The sequence below is a fragment of the Dipodomys merriami genome, unplaced genomic scaffold (assembly GCF_024711535.1).
Source record: "Dipodomys merriami isolate MVZ:Mamm:240054 unplaced genomic scaffold, mDipMer1.0.p SCAF_42, whole genome shotgun sequence".
Taxonomy (NCBI): domain Eukaryota; kingdom Metazoa; phylum Chordata; class Mammalia; order Rodentia; family Heteromyidae; genus Dipodomys; species Dipodomys merriami.
The window spans coordinates 6,543,216-6,568,660 of NW_027205826.1; the positions used below are offsets into that span (position 1 = coordinate 6,543,216).

At 39.1% G+C, this 25,445-nt stretch overlaps 1 protein-coding gene across 2 annotated transcripts in view; it reads right to left on the reverse strand.

Annotated features, from left to right (window-relative positions):
* The window catches only part of LOC138807412 (ABC-type organic anion transporter ABCA8-like), a 56,872-nt gene extending 32,910 nt beyond the window's left edge, over positions 1-23,962 (reverse strand). Inside the window, exons 1-16 of one of the 2 annotated variants that reach the window (XM_069993161.1) lie at positions 23,805-23,962; positions 20,564-20,669; positions 19,507-19,711; positions 18,361-18,525; positions 16,942-17,045; positions 15,777-16,003; positions 14,383-14,524; positions 13,690-13,875; positions 12,793-12,937; positions 9,737-9,905; positions 7,678-7,736; positions 5,665-5,775; positions 4,876-5,051; positions 3,755-3,874; positions 3,364-3,502; positions 2,558-2,648 (exon numbers count right to left, since the gene is read on the reverse strand). In XM_069993161.1, coding sequence (XP_069849262.1) covers positions 2,558-2,648; positions 3,364-3,502; positions 3,755-3,874; positions 4,876-5,051; positions 5,665-5,775; positions 7,678-7,736; positions 9,737-9,905; positions 12,793-12,937; positions 13,690-13,875; positions 14,383-14,524; positions 15,777-16,003; positions 16,942-17,045; positions 18,361-18,525; positions 19,507-19,711; positions 20,564-20,659 — 2,135 coding nt within the window. In that variant the 5' untranslated portion in view covers positions 20,660-20,669; positions 23,805-23,962. Of the gene's footprint in view, positions 1-2,557; positions 2,649-3,363; positions 3,503-3,754; positions 3,875-4,875; positions 5,052-5,664; positions 5,776-7,677; positions 7,737-9,736; positions 9,906-12,792; positions 12,938-13,689; positions 13,876-14,382; positions 14,525-15,776; positions 16,004-16,941; positions 17,046-18,360; positions 18,526-19,506; positions 19,712-20,563; positions 20,673-23,804 lie in introns of both variants that reach the window. The other variant, XM_069993160.1, reaches the window with a different exon arrangement.
* Between the last annotated feature and the right edge of the window lie 1,483 nt (positions 23,963-25,445).

Genomic DNA, 25,445 nt, shown 5'->3' on the forward strand with positions numbered 1-25,445 from the left:
AACATTTGACCAAATGCTTAAGTCATTTATTTATTCATAAAGTATCAAAAGATTTCATTGAGGGAGTTAGGCACAAATGACCATGGAAAAGTTTTTTTCCCTATGGTGGTGAACCCCCAAATAAAAATAAAGATTTCAAGAAGATGTGTGGGGTGTTATGTGGACTTCACGGAGGGCATGGTGTCCTCCCTTAAAGGAGCTTATGCCCTGCACAGAGAAGGTCAGTAACCTTTTTCTGCTGGCAAATACTTTTGGGATTTGAGGATTATTAAAGCTCTGTCACCACACTTGCGCCTTGAAAAACAGTATATAGGCAACATGCAGGAGAATGAGCCAAACTTCTCCAATCAAACTTTACTCACAAAAATAAGAAATAGGATGGATGTGGCTCATGGAGCACAATTTTTTTGACCTCTGGTTTAGAAGAACATGTAGTTGTTATGCAATGATTGTGCAGAAACCTTTGAGGTGCCACGAACCCTGGCCAGGATGGTTCAGTTGGAGAACATCATATGATGGCATGCAGTATCATAGGCCGTATCTCAGTTATGGTCTATAGCCCTTACTCACAATCAGGAAGTGTTAATATCGTGAAGGAGAAAAGGAAATCAATTCCAGAGTTTAGTTATTTCCAAGAAGAGATTTGAAATGAGTGCTTTGGGGGAAAAACATATCAAGATGTTACCCAGGACTGGAAAAATAACAAGCTATCCACAAAATATGATTCAAATAACTACGACTTCACCAGGTAGACGTGGAGTCAAGGGGACTTCCAGCCTCAGGAAATGCCCTTCAAATGTGAAGTGCAGGCCATGGTAGGACATACATAAGGCAGTGCGATCACTTCATCTTAAGTTGAGGATGTTGGCTTGAGTAAGAGAACATAGGGGAATTGTGAGATTTGGGGGCCACACTGGTATTATTTGGCTACCCGGTTAGACTATGGTAGGCAAAGTGGGATCCTTGAAGGAATTCTTTCGTTGTGATTTTGTATTATCATTATTTTTGTTTCTTTTCAAAAGAATATGTAGCTGAATGCTAGTGGCTCACACTTATAATCCTAGCTACTCAGGAGGCTGAGATCTAAAGATCGTAATGTGAAGCTCGCCCAAGGAGGAAAGTCTGGGAAACATTTATCTCCAATTAACCACCGAAAAAGCTGCAAGTGGCACTGTGGCTCAAGCGGCAGAGTGCTAACCTTGAGCAAAAAATGCTTAGACACAATGCTCAGGCCCTGAGTTCAAGCCCCAGGTTCAGCACCAAAAAGAAAAAAAAAAGGATTAAAAAATAAGTGATATAAATCATAAAAATGAATCAACTAACATGAAAATTAAAAAGCAGTTGAAAACATGGAAGTGGACACTGGACACTGGATTTTAACTTATCAATACCTAGGTTTGATTCTTAGCTCTAACTCTTGTGAATCTAGTGTCTTGGTTTGAATGTTTTCCCCTAAGTGTCTATGCTGGAAATTCAATTCCAACACAGATGTTGTGAGCTGAGACCTTTGAGTGTTGACTGGATCTGACTTCAAGACTAGATTAATGCTGTTGTCATGGAGTGTTTAGTTACTGCAGAAGTGGGTTCCTGTTAAAATTGTGAGTTTGCTCTTCCCTACCTACCACGTGTCTTGTTCTTTCTCCTTCTACTATGAAATGATGTAGCAAAAAGGCTTTTTGCCAGGTGTGGATTCACCAATCTTCAGAATTGTAAGAAATAGACTTCTGGTGTGTGTGTGTGTGTGTGTGTGTGTGTGTGTGTGTGTGTGTGTGTGTGTGTGTGTGTGTGTGTGTGTGTGTGTGTGTGTGAATTACTCAGTTTCAGGTTTTCTGTTATGGTTGCACAAACTGGACATTGTAATCTCATTTGTAGAGTGAAAATAACAAGAATTCCTTCCCCCAAAAATAGATTTAACTGACTTACAGATCTGTAACTGCTCCTTTATAATAACAATAAAAAATTAAAAATAGATATAAGTAACATAATATGAAATATCACCTCTTCCAGTCACTCAGTAAATAGCATCTCAAATATGCTATGATACAAAATAATGATAATAAAAAAATGAGGGTGGAAAGGAGACAAATGGGAAGGAGAAGGAAGAGCTGGAGGAATGTAGGCAAGTAGGTTACTTAAGAAACTGTAATGTAGGATTTGAACTCATATCAAAAAGAAAAAAAAGAAATTATAGCACCCTGAGCAAGATATGATGAGGGTTGTGCAATGTGTCTTTCAAAAAAAATTTCCTTTATCAATATCTTTACCCAACAAGGCATTGTGGATGAATTTTCCATCCCCCTTATCTAGACTTTCATTGTTATTGCATATCATATATATTATATATTCATTGAGAATAACAGATATTCTAAACACCAAATCTGCTAATCAATACCAGCGATGTATATGTTCTGGTTATATCACCCGACAGATACATATATACCCATGTTCAAGTGTGGTATAAGAGAAGGTTTTCCCAAGTGTTGGAATGCTTGCTTCAAGTATCATGCTTTAGGCTAGTCCAGGACTCCTGTACTCCAGCCTCTTCTAGTGGGCCTACCTTAAGTGATATCCAATGCCCCACTTCTTCTTCAAAAACAAGGAAGATCCTGCACACTTCAGCTTCCCTTTCGAGAGGAACACTTTCCTATCTGAAAAAGGAGAAGCCAAGAAGAAAGGTTGCTACAACATATTGCCCGTTCATTTCTGAGAAGAATACAAGTTGCCAACTCTTGTGATATAACTCTCAGTCAGACGTTTTGTCATTCTATAAACAAGGTATAAGAAAAACAGCGAAATTAAAATACATTAGTTTATGAATCTTGGGCTGATATTTTCCTGTCTAATTCATTAGGAAGGTTACATTAAGTGCCTATATTTTCTATTATAGAGGAATATCTGATCGTCAAATATTAAAAGCAAACTGAATTTTTCAAAATTATTTATCTCAGTTCTGGGTTAAAAAAATGATTACCTTAGAATGCAGTCTTCATAAAAAGTGAGGTTCCAAAATCTTGGAAAGAGCAAGGGGAGGGGTGACATTGTCCAAAAAAGAAATAGAATCTTTACCTGGCTTATGTAACTGTAACCCCTCTGTACATCACCTTTATGATGACAGTACATTTTTTAAAAAGTGCATTTTCTGGCAGAGCCTATTTCTCTGTGGTCAAAGGCTACAAAATGTGCAAGATACACTGAGACAGCTAGAGGTAAAAATAAAAATGCCCTGTTCACAGCATTACCAGCTGTTTGGATCATGAGAGTCATTGAGGTGACCAGCTTTCAAAATACAGCAGTTCAGATACCAATCCACAGCTCTCAGATCTCTTGAGTTTTCATCATGATATGAAGGGACCCAGCAGTTACCAGCCAGGATGTCAGCCTCATCCATGAACTGGGTACTGAAGAGGATCACTCGGTCTGCTTTCCGTTCCTTCAGAAGATTCCAGACTCGGTGCCTTGAAATGGGATCCAGCCCGGCGGTGGGTTCATCCAGTAGGAAAATCTAGAGAAGGGGTGGTGGATATATATACACAGCATCTTCCCCTAAGGCCACTTCCTCCAGAAAACAAGGCAGAAATGGTATTATTTAGAGGTGGTAAAACATAGTGGTTAGGATTGTGCTCTTACACGGCATGCTTCATGATATATATCTATGACACCTGCCCTTTGGAATGTGCATATAAGAAGTTTGAACGATGGAGGAAAGTTTCATTCTCTGAAGTTTGAATGCGCCTGTAAATGCCCTCTGACTTACCCGCGGATCTTCTAAGATGGCAATCCCAAAGCTCAGCTTTCTCTTCTGTCCTCCACTCAAGTTCTGAGCCAGGACATCCTGGATATTTTTCATTTCCAATTCCAGCAAAATTCTGTTTACCTAAACAAACAACCAATATGTATGTCACACACTAAGATGTCTCACTTTTTTTTTTTTTTTGGTCGGTCATGGGGCTTGAACTCTGGGGCTGGGTGCTGTCCCTCCGCTGTTCAGCTTAAGGCAAGTGCTCTACCACTTGAGCCACAGCTCCACTTGTGGTTTTCTGAGTGGTTTATTGGAGATAAGAGTCTCACGAACTTTTCCTGACCCAGCTGGCTTTGAACCGTGATCCTCAGATCTCAGCCTCCTGAGTAGCTAGGATGACAGGCATCAGCCACCAGCACCCAGCTGTCTCACTCTTTTTTAAAATTCATGAGTCCTAGGCTGTAAGGTGTGAAAGTTGGCAGCATGCCTAGATGCTGGAATCTAATTGCCCAGATTTGAGTAACACTCCATGTTTGCCTACTGGGTAATCTAGCCAACAATCTAGGCAGCAAGACAAGTGACTTGTCTAGAACTTCTGTTTCTACATACATAAAAAAAGAATAGAGCTGGGCTCCAGTGACTCCTGCCTGTAATCCTAGCTACTCAGAGGTTGAGGTCTGTGGGTTGTGGTTCAAAGCCAGCCCAGGCAGGAAAAGTCTGTGAGACTCTTTTCTCCAATTAACCACCAAAAAGCCAAAAGAGGAGCTATGGCTCAAGTGGTAGAATACTAATGTTGAGCAAAAAAACCCTCCAAGACAGCATCCATGCCTCAAGTTCAAGCCCCAGGATCGGCATAAAACAAATAAAACAAACAAGCAAATAGAAAACACGAGGATACCAGAAGTTACCTCATAAGCTGTCCTGAGGGAAAAAAATGAATTTTAATGGTTAAAGTTGAGGATAGGACTGTCACATACATGCAAATATTAACTATCATTTAAACTAGCTTTTCCTGTCCAACACTTATACACTGATTTGCACACAGATCATTTAATGGGTAAAAAAAGTCGAACTCTAGTAGGGATGGGCTTAATTTTCATTCGAGCTACTACATTTGTTCTAACCTATCTGCTTACCTCCTTATCCACTTCTGGTGGCAGAATACCTCTAATTTTAGCAAAGAGCCTGAGGTTCTCTCTCACAGTAAGGAAGTCAAACTGCACATTGGACTGGGGACACACTCCCACCATCTGGAGGATGTTTTCCAGTTCAGCTGCGTCTGAGAGTTCCTTGTTGTAGATGGTCACAGAACCTGTCACAAAGGCCACATGTGCACATCAGCACCATGAGCGGATTAAACCCTTGTCAATCAAAATTGCCATTAGTTCTACTTTAGATAGCTGGTTTTATCTTCAAGGTTTAGGCTCATTTTCTGGTAAGGCATGCTGAGAAAGCTGCCCTCTTCGAGTTCCAACTGAAAGCATCATGTCTTGATGAACCCCTCACAGTTAGAGAGGACATTGTGACTCATCCTTTCTCTGCCAGGCTCAAGGAGACCACTGGGAGAAGACTCCCAGGCTAGCTCCCCCCGGAAACAAAAGTCCATATGGGAATAGAGGTTCAGGTCTCCATACGAAAGCCTGGGATTTGTGGGTGGGGCCATGTGAGTTCCCCAAGCCCCAGTCACTTTCACCTAGAACAGAAAAAACTACCAACCCTAAGATTCATGGGGGGGGGGGGGGAGGAAATGTTTACATTTTCCATCTGCCAATTAAACGTTACAAACTATTACAGCATGATACTATAAACTTCCACTTCTTTTTGCCGTAGCATGTGTGTTTCTGGTTAATAATAAAAAGGGTTTTATACTGGCAGCTGATTTATTTGCCAATCTGACATTGGAAGTAAAAGAAACGAGCTCTTACCTTTGGTGGGAACAGACAGGCCGCTGAGCACATTCAACAGTGTTGATTTTCCAGCACCACTGTGACCAAGAATTGCGGTGATCTGACCTTCGTAGATGTCCAGTGCCAGGTCTGGGAGGCAAAAAGAAAAGAGGACAAGAGAAAACTAAGAGGAGAGAAAGGAAGGAAACGACACCACAGATTCTATTTTGGAGCCAAAATAATTGTTACTCTCTTGAATACTTGTGTTCCTACATTTTGGATGTTCTGGGTTGTTACTGTCAAAACAAAAATAACTTGTTTCCTTTTTTCTTTTCTTTCTTTTTTTTTTTTGTCAGTTGTGGGGGCTGAACTCTGGGCCTGGGCGCTGTCCCTCAGCTCTTCAGCCCAAGGCTAGCGCTCTACCACTTGAGCCACAGCACCACTTCTGGCTTTTTCTGCTTATGTGGTGCTGAGGAAACGAACCCAGGGCCTCATGCATGCAAGGCAAGCGCTCTACCACTGAGCCACCTTCCCAGCTCCAAAAAAAAAAAAAAAACTTTAAAAAAGTAAACTTCTCTTTCAAAATATCCTTTCTAGAAAATTTTAATGACTTGTTTTTTTCTTTTTTTTGTGGCATTGGAGATTGAACTCGGGTCCTCACCATCACCAGGCGGGAGCTTCAGTACTTGAGCCACACTTCTAAGACTCTTTTTGTGCTGGTTATTCTCGAGGTAGAGTCTCACTTTATGCCTGGGCCACCATGGACGTCTACCCTCTTCCTTGTGTTTCCCTGAGTCACTGCAGAGAGAAGGTGCATGCCAGTGTACCCAGCCATCGGTGGTCTTCCCACAGGTGGGACAGAGGTGCATGCTACCATGCTTAGCTATTGGTGGAGATGATCTCTCAGGACTGTTATGTCTGGGCAGCTATTGAATCAGGATCCCCTGCAGCTCTACCTCAGAAGTAATAGGAACATAAGTGGGAATCACTGTGCCTGTCTAATGACAAATGATTGAAACATGTTTCATTCTGTTGGACTCACTGAAATGGCATAGGACAGGTGGATATTAATATTTATGGAATATTTATTGGATGGGAGAATGGACCCATAACTAAGTATCATATAAATACAACTATATATACGACACATATCACATACATACACATACATATTATTTATAACATCTATAACATAATATATAACATTGAATGTATATAGATATAGAATAAAAAACCTTTTTTTGTCGGTCATGGGGCCTGAACTCTAGGCCTGAGTGCTGTCCCTCAGCTTCAGCTGAAGTCTAGCACTCTACCACTCAAGCCATAGCAACACTTCCAGCTTTTTCTGCTTATGATGCTGAGGAATTGAACTCAGGGCCTCATGCGTGCAAGGCAAGTTTTAAGGAAAAAAAGCCCTGGATATCTTTAAGCTGCATTAGTATTAACACAGAATCAATATTAAGCACATCTAATTCTAAGTGGGTTTTTTTGGTGGGGGGGGGGGTGGCGGGCTGTTGTTTCTGGTCAGCACTGGGATTTTTAACTCAGGGCCTCAAGCTTGTTATAGCTTAAGTGCTCTGTGTCTTAAGCCACAACCACAGCTCTATTTTTCCTTAGTTATTTTTCAGATAGAGCCTTACATTTCTGTTGGGGACTTGCCTTGGACCTTGAACTATGTCTTCTGCATAGCTGTGACTACAGGCACGACCCAGCATGTCTATCTTGTTTTCTGGACTCTTGGTAACATTTTTTTACTCATGCTGGCTTGTAAGCGTGATCCTCTCAATCTTTAACTCTGATGTAACTGGGATTATAGGTGTGTACTACTTCATCTGGCCTTAAAAACTCTTTTTTCCCCTTCTAATTTTCATAAAGTAGAAGTTAAGTGCTGAAAAGGAACTTATCATGTGACTCAAATAACTTTTCAAATCTGCTCCTAAAAAGGAAACTAGATTGAATTTAAGTCAGAAAGTTAATATCAACCTATTAATTGGTTTTTTTTAACCTTTCAAAGCTTATCAATGTATTAATTGCACTTTTTTTTTTTTTTACCTTTCAAGGCTTCTATTTTATCAGGTTTTCCTTTATATTCTTTGGTAACATTTCTGATTCTGGAAAAAAAAGAAAAACTATTTCAGGGGGACTTTTCTGCAGTGTGTAATTCCAGTTTGCTCGGCAGAATTGGATGAATCTGAGTTTTCAGAGTAAAGAGCAGCTGGGTCTTCACTCTCAAGCGGTCACATGACAGGATCAGCTGGAATCCTGCCTCCCCTCCCTGGCCACATATCAGCTTGAAAACATTGTACCTAGGCAGCAGAATGTTTTGATTCCATAGATTGGGACCATAAAGCTACAGAAGCCAGACCAGGAGATGACCCGGACATCCAATACTGTAAGGATTATCTGAACCAGTGGGGCAGGTTGGGGAAACTTTGGTTATTTTAGCTTAGGTTTCCAGAGGTTTGTTCAAACAGAGGAGAAAGTAAGGAAGAAAGGCCATGAACCATACTAATTGACTGTAGGTATTTCAATAACCAACCCTACTGAGCTTGTCCTTTATCTACCACTTGGTTTCTCCATTAATCTTAACCAATGTATTTCTTCTATGCAAGTTTCTGTTTTCACAACCTGAAATGTATAATGTGTTGGAGGGTTAAGTGGAATATTTCATCATGGATGTGAAGTGCTTGGTTCCTAGTAAACATCCAATGAGCACATGATGGTTTTGGTTAAATGATGAGAAAAGCAATAAAATAGAATGGAGCTGACACCTGCCTTATGCTACTATAGATCCGGAACCCTACACACTTGATCTGTATGGTGTTATTCTACCAGGTAAATAGAATCCATATGGTAAATCAAATTTATACATTTTGTCATCAAAGAATACTTTAGACACAAATCTACTTAATTAGGCTTTCTCATTTCTATTTTGATCCCATTTAAGTGTCATTTTATAATTGGATAGAGTGCTGGAAAGATCAATCAGAAAAACAAGGAACATGGGGGGAGAGAGAGAGAGAGGGAGAGGGAGAGGGAGATGGAGAGGGAGAGGGAGAGAGAGGGAGGGAGAGAGAGAGAGAGAGAGAGAGAGAGAGAGAGAGAGAGAGAGAGAGAGAGAGAGAGAGAGAGAGAGAGAGAGAGAGAGAGCACAAAAAGGCCACTGCTTTGCTCTAAACTGCTCAGCTGGAGACAAACTTAGCTAGTGAGGCAAATAAAGAATAGGAAAATGAGGTGCTGCTGGTGGCTCACACCTGTAATCCTAGCTACTCAGGGGGCTCCAAGCGGTACTGGAAAGAAAGTCCTTGAGATTCTTATCTCCAATTAACCACAAAAGGCTTGAAGTGGAGTTATGGCTCAAGTGTTACAGTGGTAGCCTTAAGACACAAAAGCTTAGGGACAGTTCGCAGGCCCTGATGAGTTCAAGCCCCAGGACCAACACACACACACACACACACACACACACACACACACACACACACACACACACACACACACACACACACACACACACACACACACACACACACACACACACACACAAGTAGATAAATTTGGACCAAAATAAGATGAAAAATGAAATCAGCTGTAGAAGTTGCTGCTCACAGGGGACTGACATGTGCTAAAAATGATGGTCCTTGAAGACTTCCTTCCTATTTTCTTATTTGGAGAGAAGAATTCCCAAAAGGAAGATATACTTAGCTTCCTGAACCCCATTTGTGATTATCTCTTGACCTTCTCTCTCTTTCTCCTCCCTACCATTATCTTCTTCTAAGAGACAAAAGGAGAAAAGGAAAGAGAAGTTTAAAAACATAGAAGAAAAGCTGATAATAACTAAACAGGGACAAAGCATGAAAGAATGAAGAAAGGAGGGAAGTTAAGAATGGAGGAAGAAACAAGAGGTGAAAGATGAGAAGGGTCTTTGTTGGTTATTTCTTGTGAATGTCATCAGCATAACCCTTCAAGGATTTTACTTTACCATAAGCTGGAAAATGCTGGATATAGCACAAAGCTAGATACAATTATCTACATAGCCCCCCCAAAATGCCACTTGCCTCAAGTACTATTAAATCCCTAAGCATGGCTTGGTCTTCCCTCACATCTTCCTTACCTGATGCCCTCTTTCCCATGGAATTCTGGAGACACTGGTTCAAAAGAGTCATTCAGTGAGGAATCAGAATCTACCACATTGTCCAGTGTCATGTGTTCAGGCTTTTGTTCTGGTGACCAAAATGAGGACTTCAGGAAAAACAAGGGTGGATATCGATGTCCATATTCATCTACAAGACCAGAAGACAAACATTTGGTCAATCACCATTTTCTGTGAGACTCACTCCCATGAATGTAGCTTGGCAACACATCCTCTTTGTGGCTAAACCTGAACATAGGATCTGCGCACACTATCTTGCTGACATGTACAGCTACATTAAAAAAAAAAACCATCACTAAGATAGCTCCTTGCTAATAATTATTTCCATAGGAAGCAATAAAATCATGCTTGAAATTTTTTTCAGCGGGACTTTCAACAAATGCTCTTTTTTTTTTTCTTAGTCACCACCAAAAGTGAGATACTGGACTTGAAAATGCAAAGATATGTGACAGCTGCTGAATTTTGTCTAGGAGACCAGTTGTCATTATATTAAACAAAGGAAGGAAGCTGGGTGCCAGTGGCCCACACCTATAATCCTAGCTACTCAGGAGGCTGAGATCTAAGGATTGTGGTTCAAGGCTAGCCCAGGCAGGAAAGTCCATGAGATTCTTATCTCTAATAAACTATCTCCCCAAAGCCAGAAGTGGCTCAAGTGGTAGAGTGCCAAACTTGAGAAAAAATAAAAGAAATTCAAGGACAGCACCCAAGCCTTGAGTTTAAGCCCCAGAGCTGGCACGCGCGCGTGCATGCACGCGCGTGCACACACACACACACACACACACACGAAGGAGATATTGTTTGATATAGAAAACAAATTTTTAAAGAGTAGATTGAGTAGTACTTAAGAAAATAAATGACACACTTGTAAGAAAGTGGGAGTGTGCCTCTTTCTGTCTCCCTCTCTTGCTCACTGTCACACACATACAATACAAAACAAAAAAGTCACAAAGCTAAAAATGTAACCTTATTCCATATAGCTTCATAAAACATATAAAACATTTTTAACAGTGCCATTAAAATAAATTTGAAAAAAAAGACTTAAGATAAAATTAACAGCAGAAAACACACAAAATAAAAGGTAAATTGATTAGGCAACGTGATTGCTAAGAAGATACCATTATGCCATTGCAATATAGTGACATGTGTCTGTGGATGCACTGCTCACAAACACATTGCACATGCAAAGGCATACAGCATAAAATGGAAGCCTGGTATTTGAAGAAGTTGAAGAAAACAGGAAGGGTTTGTAATTACAAGGGTCACATTGGCAATGTTCCTAATATAACAAGAAATGAACCCAGTTTGCCAACCCTTTGTGGTGTACACAAAAGTCACAGCAATTTTGTCATAAAAATCAAAGCCAGAGGGAAAAACTGTATTTAAATATAGCAGTAAGGGATAAGAATATGGGTAAGCAATGTTTTTTTCCTGTGGATCACAATTTTTTATCCCTGCTACCAAACAAATAAGGTAACTATTGAAATGACTCTGTATAAAAACCTATCAGCCCCCAATTTTAGAACATGACATCTCTTATTCTAAAAATCAGAAACAAGGATCATTCTTAAGAGATTATCTAAATATCACAATTAATTCTCGGCTTCCCAAGCTGATTCTCTTCTGACTGCCCTTTTTTTCCATCTGTCTTTTCTGTGTGTAGATTTTTGTTTATTAAGGAAGGGGCTCCTTGAGGTTCTGTCTTGAATGGGAAATGCAGTGGGGAAAGATGTAGTCCATCCTTGCCTTTGATTTTACAAGGAGGAGAGATAATGTCAACATGTTCAGGACATTGCTACAATTGACTTAATGCCGTATTTTTCCTGAGGAGGAATCTGTGGTTATAGTGCAGTCATCTCTTTATAGACACTTAGGTTGGTTCAATTATCTTGGATGGTGTGAACAGTGCTGCAATCTCTCTGGCATGCTGATACCTTATTTTCTAAATTATATTTTATTATCTCTCAGTAGTTGTACAAAGGAGCTGGCATACTGATTGCCTTTCATTGAATAGGTGCCAAACCGTGAGATTTCATGCGGCAATTCTCTTTGTAATGTTTCAAGCAACCTCCGAACTGTCTTCCATAATAACCATATACCTACCCCAAAACTGTTTGAATGAAATAGGAGGCCATCATGTCCAGTGAATAGGCCAAGCATAAAAAGATAATTACAGTCATGCATACTCATGCCCTAGAATTGATAAGTCGCATCTGAATCTCCCTTGGGTGAGAGCTAAGCTTCTTATTCCTTTCAGTCTCTCTGTGTGGTTCTTGATGTATAGGCAGGACTCAGAATTAGGACACTAACTAGTTATACATAAGCTGCTATACGTTTTGGTGATTACCAGATCCAGTAGGAACAAGCTGCCCAAACCTCCCCTTGACAACACCAAGCCATATCTCAGAAAAGAGTGAGTTCAAACACCAGCCAGTGCTACGATGCACATAAGCTTTAATTCTATTTCTTTTTTTGTTTGTCACTTGTGGGGCTTGAACTCAAGGTCTGGGCGCGGTCCCTGAGCTTCTTTTGCTCAAGGTTAGTGCTCTACCACTTTGAGTCACAGTGCCACTTCCAGTTTTCTGGTGGCTAAATGGAGACAAGATTCTCATGGACTTTCCTGCCTGGGCTGGGTTTGAACCAAGATGTTCAGATCTTAGCCTCCTGAGAAGCTAGGATTATAGGTGTGAACCACTGGCACCCAGGTTGGCTTCAATTCTTAACAGCCAAATGGCAAAGGAATGGGAGGGGTGACATTAATCAAGATTGGTCAAGCACATCAATGAATGTGTTGAATTGAAACCCCTTCATACCACTATCTAAAGAATATTAAAAAAATAAATTTTGAATAAAATAATAAAAAGAATACTAATTGGCTAATATATCCATTATCCATTTCCTTCCTGTTGATACCCAAAGTGTTTTTTTAATATATAAATAATGTGTTCATTGTTAAGAGATTTGTGTCAGAAAATAAAGCTAATAAAATGATATTGTACTTTAATTAACAGACTACTCACTTGGCAAAACCTTCTCAAAGTACATCGTCAATGCCAGGTAGAGGAATGTATCAAATGCCAGCATGAAGTTTGTGGCTATGATGAGATTTGAGCTGCTTGGGTCAGGAGATGCATTAGAATTCAAATCATAATCCAAGTGTAACATCTGAGGATTAAAAATATATATTAATGGAAATTAGATTTATGATAAAACTTAAGCCAAACCTAGCACAGGAGTAAAATAGCTACTTACTATCTCATGCCAGGAATAGGAAGTGAAATAAGGAGATTGTTTATAGCCTCAGTCTTTTGAAAAGTATGGACATATGAGCAACTATCATGCAACTTAATAGTTGCCATAATTTTAAAATACCCACATGCTAAGTGACTTGGAATATTCAGAGGAGATAGGGTAAACATGGCAAAGGTATTTGAACCTAAACTTAGACTTTTTCAATAGAACTTAGTCAAAACATAATATTATCTGACAGTCTTACACAAAGGGGAGTTTTCACTATGGGGAGAAAAAAAGAACCATTGGTGAGTTTTACAAGGAGCCAATGGGTAAATGTTCAAGTCAATAAGTGCTTCATAATCAATAATGTCTTAACTACTGCTATTTAATGATTGGCGTTACCCTTTAATTGGATGTAAGGCAAGTTGAGTCCAATAAGAATCAAATAATCGGGAATATGATTTTAAGGTGAAAAAAATGAACATTGTCTATTGCAAATGCTTTCTGAAAGGCTTATTTTTCTGGGCTAAATATACTTCCCAGGCGTTCAAAAGTTCATCCTTGTAAATTTAGAGTCCACATGTGGGTTTAAAATCTCCCAACCTGGAGCGTGAATGTGATGGTAGACGGTTGAATTCCAGAGGAAAACAACATTGGTGATAAACAATTAGATGGAGTCTCACCTGGGACATCCCAAGCATGAAGGCGAAGGGACTAAAAATGCTTAGAATCCACTCCAAGGATACAGGAAGGTATCTGTATAATGCGGTGAACCCCAAGCTCCCCCAAAAGATGGTGAGAAGGAACACAAGCTGGCCGGTGAGGAAAGACTTCTTTACCAAGACGCTCATCAAGAAAGCCAGCGCTATCTACAATGAGAGAAGACCCTGTCATGATTTTTTCTGAATCATTAGTAACACATTTGAGGGGATCTGATAAACAATTATAGTTACATTATTTACCATGAATATGCAAAGTTTTTAATTGTAAGTGGTACCAAAAATTGGCATTACAAAATACCATACATCAAATTGCACTTGTCTGTAGATTTTTCACTCAGATAGACCAGATAAGAAACAAACATGCAGAGTAATGACTTCATTGGAAACCAAGCTAGCAACGTGATTTTGTGATACAAGAATAGAAACTAAGGTTTCATACATGCTAGGCAAGTGATCTATTGCTTAGATCATTCCTCTTGCCCTTTTGTTTTGTTTATTTCTAAGGTAGGGAATCGACTAACTTTGCCTGTGTTGGCCTTGAGCTCTAAATTCTCGTGCCTTTACTTCTGAGGAGCTATGCCACCAGGCTGGGCTCCCAACACTTGATTCTTCAGATAAGAGTTAGACAGGGAGAGATTTAATTTATTAACTCACCGTGGACAATCCATAAAGAAGAAAGAGGGTGAAGACTATCATGAAGTCGGTCATGATAAAAAACTGGATAGATTTGATCACAAGTGCCAAGCAAAGGGCCATAATGAAGATGAAACCGGCATAGAGCAAACCCCAGGACAGCCTGATGTGTAAACAAAATACTATTTTAGAATTTCATGTGCAGCTGAACAGGAGACCTGCAATCCCGTTGAATGTCTCTGTTTGTTCATTGCTTCATTCATTCATTCACGGCCCCATTCAGCAAGAATTTATTGAGTGTTCTACCGGAAGCAAACACACTGTGAAAATTCTGGGCAGCATTTGTTGCAAATTATAAGTTTTCTTTTTCTTATCATATGTTTCAGAAACCCAAACACCTGTGCAGGTGCAGACACACATGAGTCAAGGTGAACAAAGGAATAATAGGTTTCCCATCTCATCTTTCTCTGGCTATATATATCAAATAGTCTTACTTGCTTCTGATTCTACACATCTCCTATTAAGATAGACTTTTTTTTTTTCAAAATCCCATTTCTTTTGTTTGAGAAGAATTTTCCTTTGCTCATCAATTTTTTATCTGTTTTACAAAATTTGTAGAAAGGCATAAAGAAACAACGATCATTTAACAATAAGAAACCAAACTGCTATACACCCCCACATTAACATATAACACATAAAGCAGTTATTATGTCTTGGATAATGTTTGAAGGACTTAGTAACTATGAAGTCATCTGGCTTTTCACCCAACCTCTATGACAATTTCTTACTTGACTTATTTTCTTTCTAGAGACCCTAGTGAACAAGTATATTAAGTAACTATGTTTCCCATCTCCATGTTTTGCTCTAGCGTTTCTAGATTTCACTGCTTGGCTACATTTTCTTTTGATATTAATTCAATAGAGCAGTCAATACTGATTTCTAGGATTTTAGTGCTGGAAGAAACTCTAAGTCCTAACTTGTAGCCACAGGCATCATCCATTAGGCCCTGGGTCTCCCTTTCTCCCTCTAGACATCACTTCCTGACTCTTTCACAAGTTCTCACACAGAACTTTTTCCATTCATATTCCTACTTTTTAGTCCCAAAGGAGCTCCTCATCCTTGAGCTCTTTTGTTCCACTCAATTATGTCCTGGCCACAATTCTATCTAGCTGATACATCATTGTGTAACTTTCCTACCACTCACTCCAACTCCTAACTCACTCACCTAACCCAGTGCTCTTTCTTTTAGAACCACAGCAACACCCAACCCCAGCCTGGCAAGTGTTACACCAGGGACAACACATTCCATTCATAGGGATAATGAAGAGAGGCTAGAAAGTCATTAGATACTTTGAAGATGTCTGCTTGTCTTTTTTTTTTCATTAATCGATTTCTCTATCCTACATGTCACTCACCAGAAGGCCAAATCTCGAAGGCCCATCATTTTCATCAAACCCTTCATCTTTTTCCTCTCTCTTGTAACATTGACAGATGCATAATAACTGAATGGGGAGAAGGCAATAATGCAGAAGAGGATGAAGAAGTCAGTTGTAACTCCTCCTTGACCGATGAAGGGATGTACCACCATGAACTTCCCAGTGACTGACATCAGTTCCTCCATCACAGAATGATTGGTTGTGACCTGAAGGAAGGTAGTAAACAAAATTGGTGCACCAATGAAGGGCATGCTCTATTTTTTTTAATTGTTCTTGTTTAAACCATCCCCTTTCTGAAGAATGAGTAGCTAGCCTGTGAGCATCTGATGCTCACCTAAATTCCTACATCCGACATCTTTGAGCTGTCCACAGGTTGTTGGGTTTCCTATGTTTTATTAGTTGGCACCCTTTATTTGCATCACGTTATTTGATTGAAATGCCTTTTCCAACCTTATATATATTGGATTCTATAACTCTGGGTTGGAGTCAAGGTTTTTTCATAGGGTCTGAGCAAGGAGACAGGGGTTACATGTGTTTAGTATGGGGCAGGGGTGTCTGTAGACATGGGCAGAGAATAGGGTAAGTATTCCCTCATCCAAGGTCTCATGTTTTTAAATATTCAAACAGCTCTACATCTGTCTTGCCCAGAAGGTTTGACCTTCACAAGATACAGCTTTTAGTCTTCCAACCTCTTAACTCTTTTCTGGCTTACAGCTTGGCCTCAGAGCCTTATGGGCTAGGTTTACCATGGAATATTTACAGTCAGGGTCAGGTCAGATTGTCCTGCCTGTGTCAGGCTGTCGGTGCATAGCTTTGATGGCTTGCTCCATGTCTGTATGTATCTGGGAAAACAGGGTGGAGGCCAATCTTTCACTTCTAACAATAAAAAATTTATATACTAAGTATATATCTGTATACTTAGATTCCTGACACAGATTGGTTCAAGTAAGAGCCAGGTTTTCTTCTTAGAATATTTATCTCCTCATGACATTTAGTATCCTGAGTAAACTTTGACATAAAGACATGAATGAGTAAATGCAAGAACAAGCCCATTCATTTGTATTTTCTCCCATGAAACATTTAGTGCCTTGAATAGCATTAATTTGCCTTGAACATTAGTTTTCATTGAACATTTTGTACTCACTTCAATAATAGCAGCATTAATGGCAGCTTGAAGAGCCACAAAACCTTCCTTCCAGAATATTGAAAGTTGACAGTCAATATCTTCATTTATTTCGACACAATGAGCTTTGTGGAAAGAAATAGAAGCCATAACTTTCACCGAGTTATTTCCTTCCTCATAATAGGAAATGGCTTTCACAAATGTGAGAAGAGTATCATTGAAAATGTTTTTAGAACCTATTATGTATTGTGAAATACTGAACTAACGCTTTGTTCTAACATGAGATACAACACAGAAACATAATGGACAAATATGAAAGTTTGAATAAGATAAAATTACCCTTCAGTCATGTTGATCAGAATGTACTTCAGAGACAAAGATTTTGAAGACAAAGTTTGTTGAAGTTTTAACTGCCTTAAAGTGATGTTCTTCAGTGAGATGAAATGAATACAGGTATGAATGCATGGTGTGTTAAGACTTCTCAAAAATATTATGAACTTATTCAAATGATACAAAATAATGTAAAATATAAAATGTAATACATATAAAACAGAAAATAAGATACAGTGATGTGTTTGCCCTAGTACCTGACTCCAACCAGCTAATGAGTTTCCTAGGCTTTGTGTTTAGATGTTTTTAAGCTCTCACTATGTTTTCAATTCCATATTATTTAATGTTTTGATTGACTTAACATTTTGACTTAACAGTTCATATTTTCAGTTTTACTGAAAAGGAATGTACTCTGCTTGATTGACTCTCCTGACTCTCATTACAGAATCTTGACTGTGTGATGGAGAATAAGTTTGTATTTGGAGATATTCTATCTTTGTTTCCTGTGTGGAAGATTGCTCTTTTTAGAGATGCTACTCTTTCTATAGTTACCTTAGTGCTGGAGCAGCTAAGGACCACTTTATTTGAATTTACAATTAGGATAACATCATAAAGAACTATAATCCCAGGAGATGGTGAACTTAGAGCTATAATTTCTTACATTCATTCTTACATACACATATACATACATACATACATACATTCTTATATTATACATGCATATATATTATTACATACATGATAATTTCTTCATTCAGAACCCAAAAGAAGATAGATGAGCTCCTTTTTCTTCTTTCTCACATAAAGGGCTTTTTAGTTTGTATTCTTGCTAAATATATCAAATCTCCAGACTCCAAATTGACATAGGAAACTCAATTATGTCTCGGACCTAAGGTCTTATCTGTTCCTATGCATACATACATGTATGTAAATGCACATATAAATAATAAGAAAGTGCCCCTCTATATCCATATAACATACGTATAGCTAAAAAATGAACATCCACTTTCACAAGGGTTGTCTAGTTTGACATGCTAACAGCTATCCCCATGAATGGCTCAAAACATAATTGAAATTGGGAATGATGGAGTTATATCCTTGAAAAGTTACCTGTGTGGTCTCTGTGTTCTTTCCTTACTGGGATTCTTTTCCCTAACATGAATTTCAGATGATAGGAGTATGTATCAGTAAAAATGACTCTTGCTATTTCCTCATGGTAATTTGCTGTTACTTCTTTAATACTTTCTTCATCAGGCATTCCAAAAACTTCTCTGCCTGCCATTAACAGAAGGGAATATTATTTTTTTGTTTTTTAATATATATTTATATTGTAAAGATACTGTACAGCTGGGCGCCGGTGGCTCATGCCTGTAATCCTAGCTACTCAGGAGGCTGAGATCTGAGGATCACGGTTCAAAGCCAGCCCAGGCAAGAAAGTCTGTGAAACTCTTATCTCCAATAAACCACCAGAAAACGGGAAGTGGTGCTGTACCTCAAGTGGTAGAGCACTTGCCTTGAGCTGAAGAGCTGAGGGACAGCGCTTAGGCCCGGAGTTCAAGCCCCACAACTTACAAAAAAAAAAAAGATACTGTACAGAGGGGTTACAGTTATATGAGTAAGGTAATGAGTACATTTCCTATTGAGCATTGTTTTTCCCTTACCATCCTTCCTTCTCCACCTCCCCAACTTCCGTCCGCATAGCAGTATTTTTAAAGCAAGATAATCTCTGTGTGGGTTTTAAAAATCTTCTCCGTAGCCAGGTGCTGGTGACTCACACCTATAATCCTAGCTATTGAGAAAGCTGAGATCTGAGGATCGCCATTCAAAGTGAACCTTGGCAGGAAAGTCCATAAGACTCTTATCACAGAAGTGGTACTGTGGCTCAAATGGAAGAGTGCTAACCTTGAGCAAAAGGAGCTCAGGGACAGCACTCTGGCCCCATGACCAGCAATGATAATACAAATAAAAATAAAGTGAAAATCGAATTTGTGATCCCAGGCTGACTTCTTTGGGAGAAGGGAATATTATTATAAATATCTTACTGGAAGATGCAACCTCAAGATGCCAGGTTCAATTGTTTTCACTACAGTTCTTTGTGAAAGTAAAATGAAACCAAGGGCTGGCTTCTAGCAAGTCAGGGAACCCTCAAGTTTAGGAGAGATCCAGGCACAGCCAGAAGAAACAAATTAACATATGTAGTCAAAGGGAACCAAATTTGGTCACTATATATTCCTCCTGCATTGTTAGGGGACTCACCTGTCATGAAAGAGGTAGAGGCAACTTTCTTCATGATCTGTTGGGTTGTATTGGTAAGAGGAGTGTAGGCAATTGTAAATCTGGGTCCACTAAATGAATCTACTCTTCCCAAGTCCATAGAATTCAGGGAAGAAAAATCATTAACTTGATGATTGTTAGGATATATGTACAACAAAAGCAGGAGGAGGAAAGCATTCATCCATTCCTACACAAATCCAGGAAAAAGAATAGTCAGGATTTCAAAGCATTCATCCACAATCCTTTTGACCTAGTTGGTCAAGGAGTTTGTCTCTTTGTAAAAACTTCAACATGTTCCCATTTTGGAACCATTTCAAATAGGTAGAGTACAAAATCAGTGCTCATGAGCTGTCAATAGGAATTCAAATGAACTGAACTCCAGGACTAAAACTAAAGCCTGTACTGACCTGAGAACATATGAAATGCAACCAGGCAAAGTGTAAATCATTGTCAGTAATATTACTTTGGTCACCTACTCTAGTCAGGAGGATCATGAGTTTGAGGCCAACCTGCGCCACAAACCAAATCAAAGCAAAACAAAGAGAACAAAACATTACTCAGATATACCCATCTGGTTAAAAACCAAAAGATACCGAAGTTCAAACAGGCTTTGTGTTACATGGTAAGGCTATCAGTTAATGATAACTTTCTTCTTGGCACTGAACACATCTACAACCTTTGCTACTATTTTTGAGGATCATGAATTATTTTTAACAAGAAACTCAAAAGAGAAAGATGCTGGCTACTTGTTTCTGTGGTTTATTTGTCATATCTTTAGAATATCCCTATCTTAACCTTCCTTGTGAGTTTGGAGCACTTGTAAAAGTAAGACCACTGGTTTTCCAAACACTCATGGAATTCTCAATTTCTTACCAGTTTCAGTGCTTTTAATAGATTCGTGGTTGGATACTGGATCATACTGTTACACAAGGGTGTGTCATTTATTTATCCACTTATTTTCTGTGTATACATCATACCAAAACAGCCTATGTACTGCACAATAACAGAAATATCAAGTGGCACCAATAGCAAGTCATACCATTAAGGTTTCTCTTTTCATTCTCCATTTTTTAAGGATGTTCTTGTGTAACAATGCCCACGTTTGCTGACACACGCGTATCTCTCTGTTGCCCATTTTATCCTGTCTACTGAGAAAGAACAGAAAACATAGTAAATGCCAAGTTCTTTCCAAGTGCAAATATCCTATGAATGAGAAGAAAATATTGAATGCTGATAACTTCAGTATTCAAAACCAATGCTTAGAGTCTGGGAGTTTCCAAGTTTGCATTTTATTACATCCAGGCCATCCTCTCGTCAATATCAGACTATACTCCATCATTTATCTGCCAGTTACTGACTTAACTGTCTTTTAGTTGTGTAGTCTGCTCTATGAAAATGGGCTTAGCTCTTTACACTTTCTTCTTTTGCTAGCTAGCATTACCTTAAACTTTTCCAGTAATGTACATCTCTTAGTGTTTTATGTTGCTGTTAGAAATACTTGAAGCTTGTTGCTTTAAAAGTAAAGAGGAGGGCTGGGAAGTTGGCTCAGTGGTAGAGCACTTGCCTTGCATGCCTGAGGCCCTGGGTTAAATTCCTCAGCACCACATAAGCAAAAAGAAAAAAGCCAGAAGTGGCGCTGTGGCTCAAGTGGTAGAGCATTAGCCTTGAGCTGAAGAGCTGAGGGACAGCACTCAGGCCCAGAGTTCAGGCCCCACGACCGGACCCCCCCCCCAAAAAAAAAGTAGAGGATTTCTTTTTCTTTTTCTTTTGTCGGTCATGGGGCTTGAACTCTAGACCTGGGCACTGTCCCTGAGCATTTCAGCTCAAGGCGAGCACTCTACCACTTGAGCCACAGTGCCATTTCTGGCTTTCTGGTTAATTGGAGATAAGCGTCTCACGGACTTTCCTTGCCTGGGCTGGCTTCGAACCCAAATCCTCAGATCTCAGCCTCCTGAGTAGCTAGGATTATAGGCATGAGCCACCAATGCCTAGCTATTAAAAAGGATTCTTTAGGCTAACATTGTTTACCTATCTTTATCTGTCCTTCTAAGCTTTGTAAGCTTTGATTGACTTCTAAAAGGTATTGTCTGATACAAGAAAAATCCTTAATTGCTTTAATGCTTAAAAATCTAATAGAAAAGCTATATTTTAAGATGTGAATTAAATCCTGAGTGAATTTTCACAATTGGCCCCACAAGTTTTATTCTCACACTAACCTGCTTTTAATCTGATTCTAGTTTTGTCTCAATTTTTACTTTATTGCATATATTCTTTTAGTTCTTACTGAACCAATAAATATTTCTTCCCTTCCTCTGTTTCCTCTCCTCTCCCAAAGATATATAAGGCATACTTACTCCTCTAATGGTTACTCTTACATTTTAGACTTTTCTCAAAAGCTAAAAACTCCCCTGGAAACTTTGAGATATAAGTACTCTCAAAAATGTCTTTCCTGTGGGAGGAAATTGGATGTCTAAGCTGAATTAGAGAAAGGAAGTTAAGAGATTCTGGAATGCTCATTGTGTTTATTATTTATTCATTTGTTGTTTATTCCATCGTTATTATTTATTTATTGTTATACTGGACCAGAGAGGTTACTGTTTCACAAGGCAGGTAATGTGTACATTTCTTTTTTGGACAATATCACCCCTTCCTTTGGCCTTGCCCAGTTCCCCCCCCCACCCACGTTATATAGTTCAGTTTCAATGTAGTGTCTAGTGAGTACCCCTGATGCATTTGTTCACCCTTTGTCACTCCATTTTGTTCCAGCCTCTCCTCCAGAAAAGATTTAAAAAAAAATACAACCCCCCCCCTACAACAACCCAAGAATAAACAAACCCAGAAAACCCCCAAAGCAAAAGCAGGCAAGACCATGTCCACTAACCGCCTTGGGTTTTTGAGAACCATCCCATCCAAGAGACAGTCTCTTCCCTTGAGAAACCCTACGATTGCCTTTCACCTGGCCAAAGTGAGCCCGAGTGGGCAGGTCCCCACCTGAAGCCCTCAGTCCCCATTCATGGGACAGGATCCTGTTCAGGGCACAACAATTTCATACAGTCTAAGCTCAGGCAAGGAGGCCCGAGGCCAGTTGCAATGAAAGACACACCAGCGGGCAAGCTGAGAGGCATTGCAGAACTGCTACATGTGACTGTGTAGTGAAGCTGAGCAGAGAGAGAAACAAGGAAGCCCAGGGAAAGACAATTCCAGGAAGGGAATAGCGTTAGGTCAGTGTTGAGTGAGGAATGTCTGTGGAACCCTGTAAGTCATTAGTACAGAGAATTCAGTGTGGGCGATTTTAAGGGGCCAGTGCACGGTTGTGGAAGAGATCTCTTCAGTTTAGCATCAGCTACAGCTCAATGGGAATCCAATCTCTTACACTATTTTTTCCACTTGTAAAGGAATATGATTAATTTGTCTTTCCTCAAACGCTGCACATTCTGTACTTTGTAAAAAGAATACATATAATCCTAATGACAGGAATTTCTTGTTATACATATGGCAAATAGCTTACAAGTTAGAATAATTGAAGGTTTTCCTCTCATACTGTTGTCAAATTCCAAACTAAATTCTTACACTCTAAAAGCATAAAACTTCTGCTTACCACAAATAATATGTATCTGAGATACTGTTGTGATAAGAGGAAGGGACATAGTCCACATTCTAGTTCAAACTCAAGGTCTCCAAATAGGGTGTGTGTGTGGGGGGGGGGCGGAGATCTCACAGAAAATATCTTTTTCACTAAAATTCCTAAATCCCAATAGTAACAGGAAGGGATGATAAAAATATTTCTGTAAAGGTGGTTGGTAAACACTGTTAAAATTAGAAAAACAGCTATCCCCAAATGCCTTGAAATTACTCTGAAATAGAAATAAATAATGACTGCTTCAAAACCATCACAGGCTTACAAATCCATTCACAAGATTCTAAGCTCTTCTATAATCAAATTGATAACCAATTTGGGCTTATTTCTACATTCATTCTCTCTCTTCACATGGTATAGTGATTGCAAAGTTCTCAAAAACTTTTAACTCAATGTTTTTATAAGCATACTATTAAACAGCAGATACCAAAACACTTCAAACTGGCCTAGTGATTTTCAAAGTAATTTCAGCACAGATCTTTCGAATTTAGCTCATAAAATTTTATCATGTGGTTATAAGAAAAAAATAAAGAAAGTAATCCAGGTCAAAAAGCAACAGCAACAATAACAGAAAGCAAACACCATCGCATAACAGAAAAAAAAAAAACAAAACACTAAAACCAACCAAATACAAGGAACTTACTTTTGAGAAATTTGAAGCAAGGAATCTAGAGACACAGTTTGTCCTCTGGTCTCTGTGTTTAGAAGACAATAGCTTTTTAATTTTTTTCCTGGTGTCTATCACATCTCTAGAATTTGCATTAACCATTTGACTTCTGTGAACCGATCCTGTGAAGTCTGCTTTCAGAAGGAGCTTATGATCTCAGTTCTGTTCCTTCTGCCAAATACCATGCTCACGTGACCATTCTTGGACTGTTTGTCTTTTCATTGATATTCAGCCAGGCCTTTCAGAGAGCAGTCGCATTTATGGTTGGTGTCCAGGTTCTGTCATAGTATAAAGTTGCACTCTTACAGAGAAAATGCAATATTGATCAGCATTCTCTCCCTATAGCTTCCAGAAGCTCTTCTCTATAGCAAGATGACCGCTGCTGTAAGCTGATGTGGCTTAAAGCACGCTCTTTAAAAACACAAGAAGGTAAACAGCTTAATCAGAGAAAATTTTGTTTCACTGACAACTCTTAGATATTTATTCCTGTTTCCAGTTTCACTTGTATGCAGTCCCAACTATTTTCTCATTTCCCTTGACATTTATTTTTTGACCCCTGTCTTATTTAGCAGTATCTTGCTTAATTTCCAAATGTCTGGTTTCTGTTTTTCTTTTTGGTTATTGATTTTTTTAGCTTAATTCTATTGTAGCCTGAAACATTTTGCCTGATATATGGGTAAGGCTTGTCACAGGATAGGGTATATATTAGTGAATATTCTATATGCACTGGAAAAAATGTGTATTTTACTGTAGTTTCTTTTTCACAGGTACATTAGAATCAGGCCAACATCCACATTGGGCTCTAAAGAGAGTTGTGATGAGTTTGAAGTCAAGTACTTGTACATTCATAAGTTTGATCTTTTACCAAAGACATCGATAGCAGAAGATCTGATTAATTGCATTTTTGTATTTTTAAATTAGATCTGTACTGTCTTCAAAAACATAAAATCACCTCCAAGATTCTTTATTGTATTCATTTGTTTATTTTTGCAGTTACAGGAGTTTTTTTTGGGGGGGGGAGGTCCAGTTGTGGGGCCTGAACTCTGGGCTTGGGCGCTGTCCCTCACCTTTTCAGCTCAAGGCTAGCACTCTTACCACTTGAGCCAAAGCGTCACTTCCAGCTTTTTTCTTTTTGTTTATGTGGTGCTGAGGAATCGAACCCAGAGCTTCAGGCATGCAAGGCAAGCGCTCTACCACTGAGCCACCTTCCCAGCCCCAGTTACAGGAGTTTTAACTCAGGTCTTGGTGCTTTAGCTTGCTTGCTGAAGGTGTATGCTTTACTACTTGAACCATAAATCCAGCTTGGAACTTTGTTTGTTAGGGATGTAGTTTCTTGGACTTTTCTGCCTAGACTGGCTTTAAAACTAGATCGTTCTTATCTCAACCTCTTTAATAACTAGAATTTCAGGAGTAAACAATTGTGCCTCTCTAATAAATTTATTTTAACCTTGTCCATTCTAGTCCTTTGATATGCTATGCAATGTGACAGAGGCCCACAATTGATGTGGAAATATAACACAAAAAGGAAGTAGTAAGTTTATAAAAAAAAAAATAAAGCACACTCCTCTAAAACAGATAGTAGCTTTCTTCACATACAATATTATCTGTTAGATATAT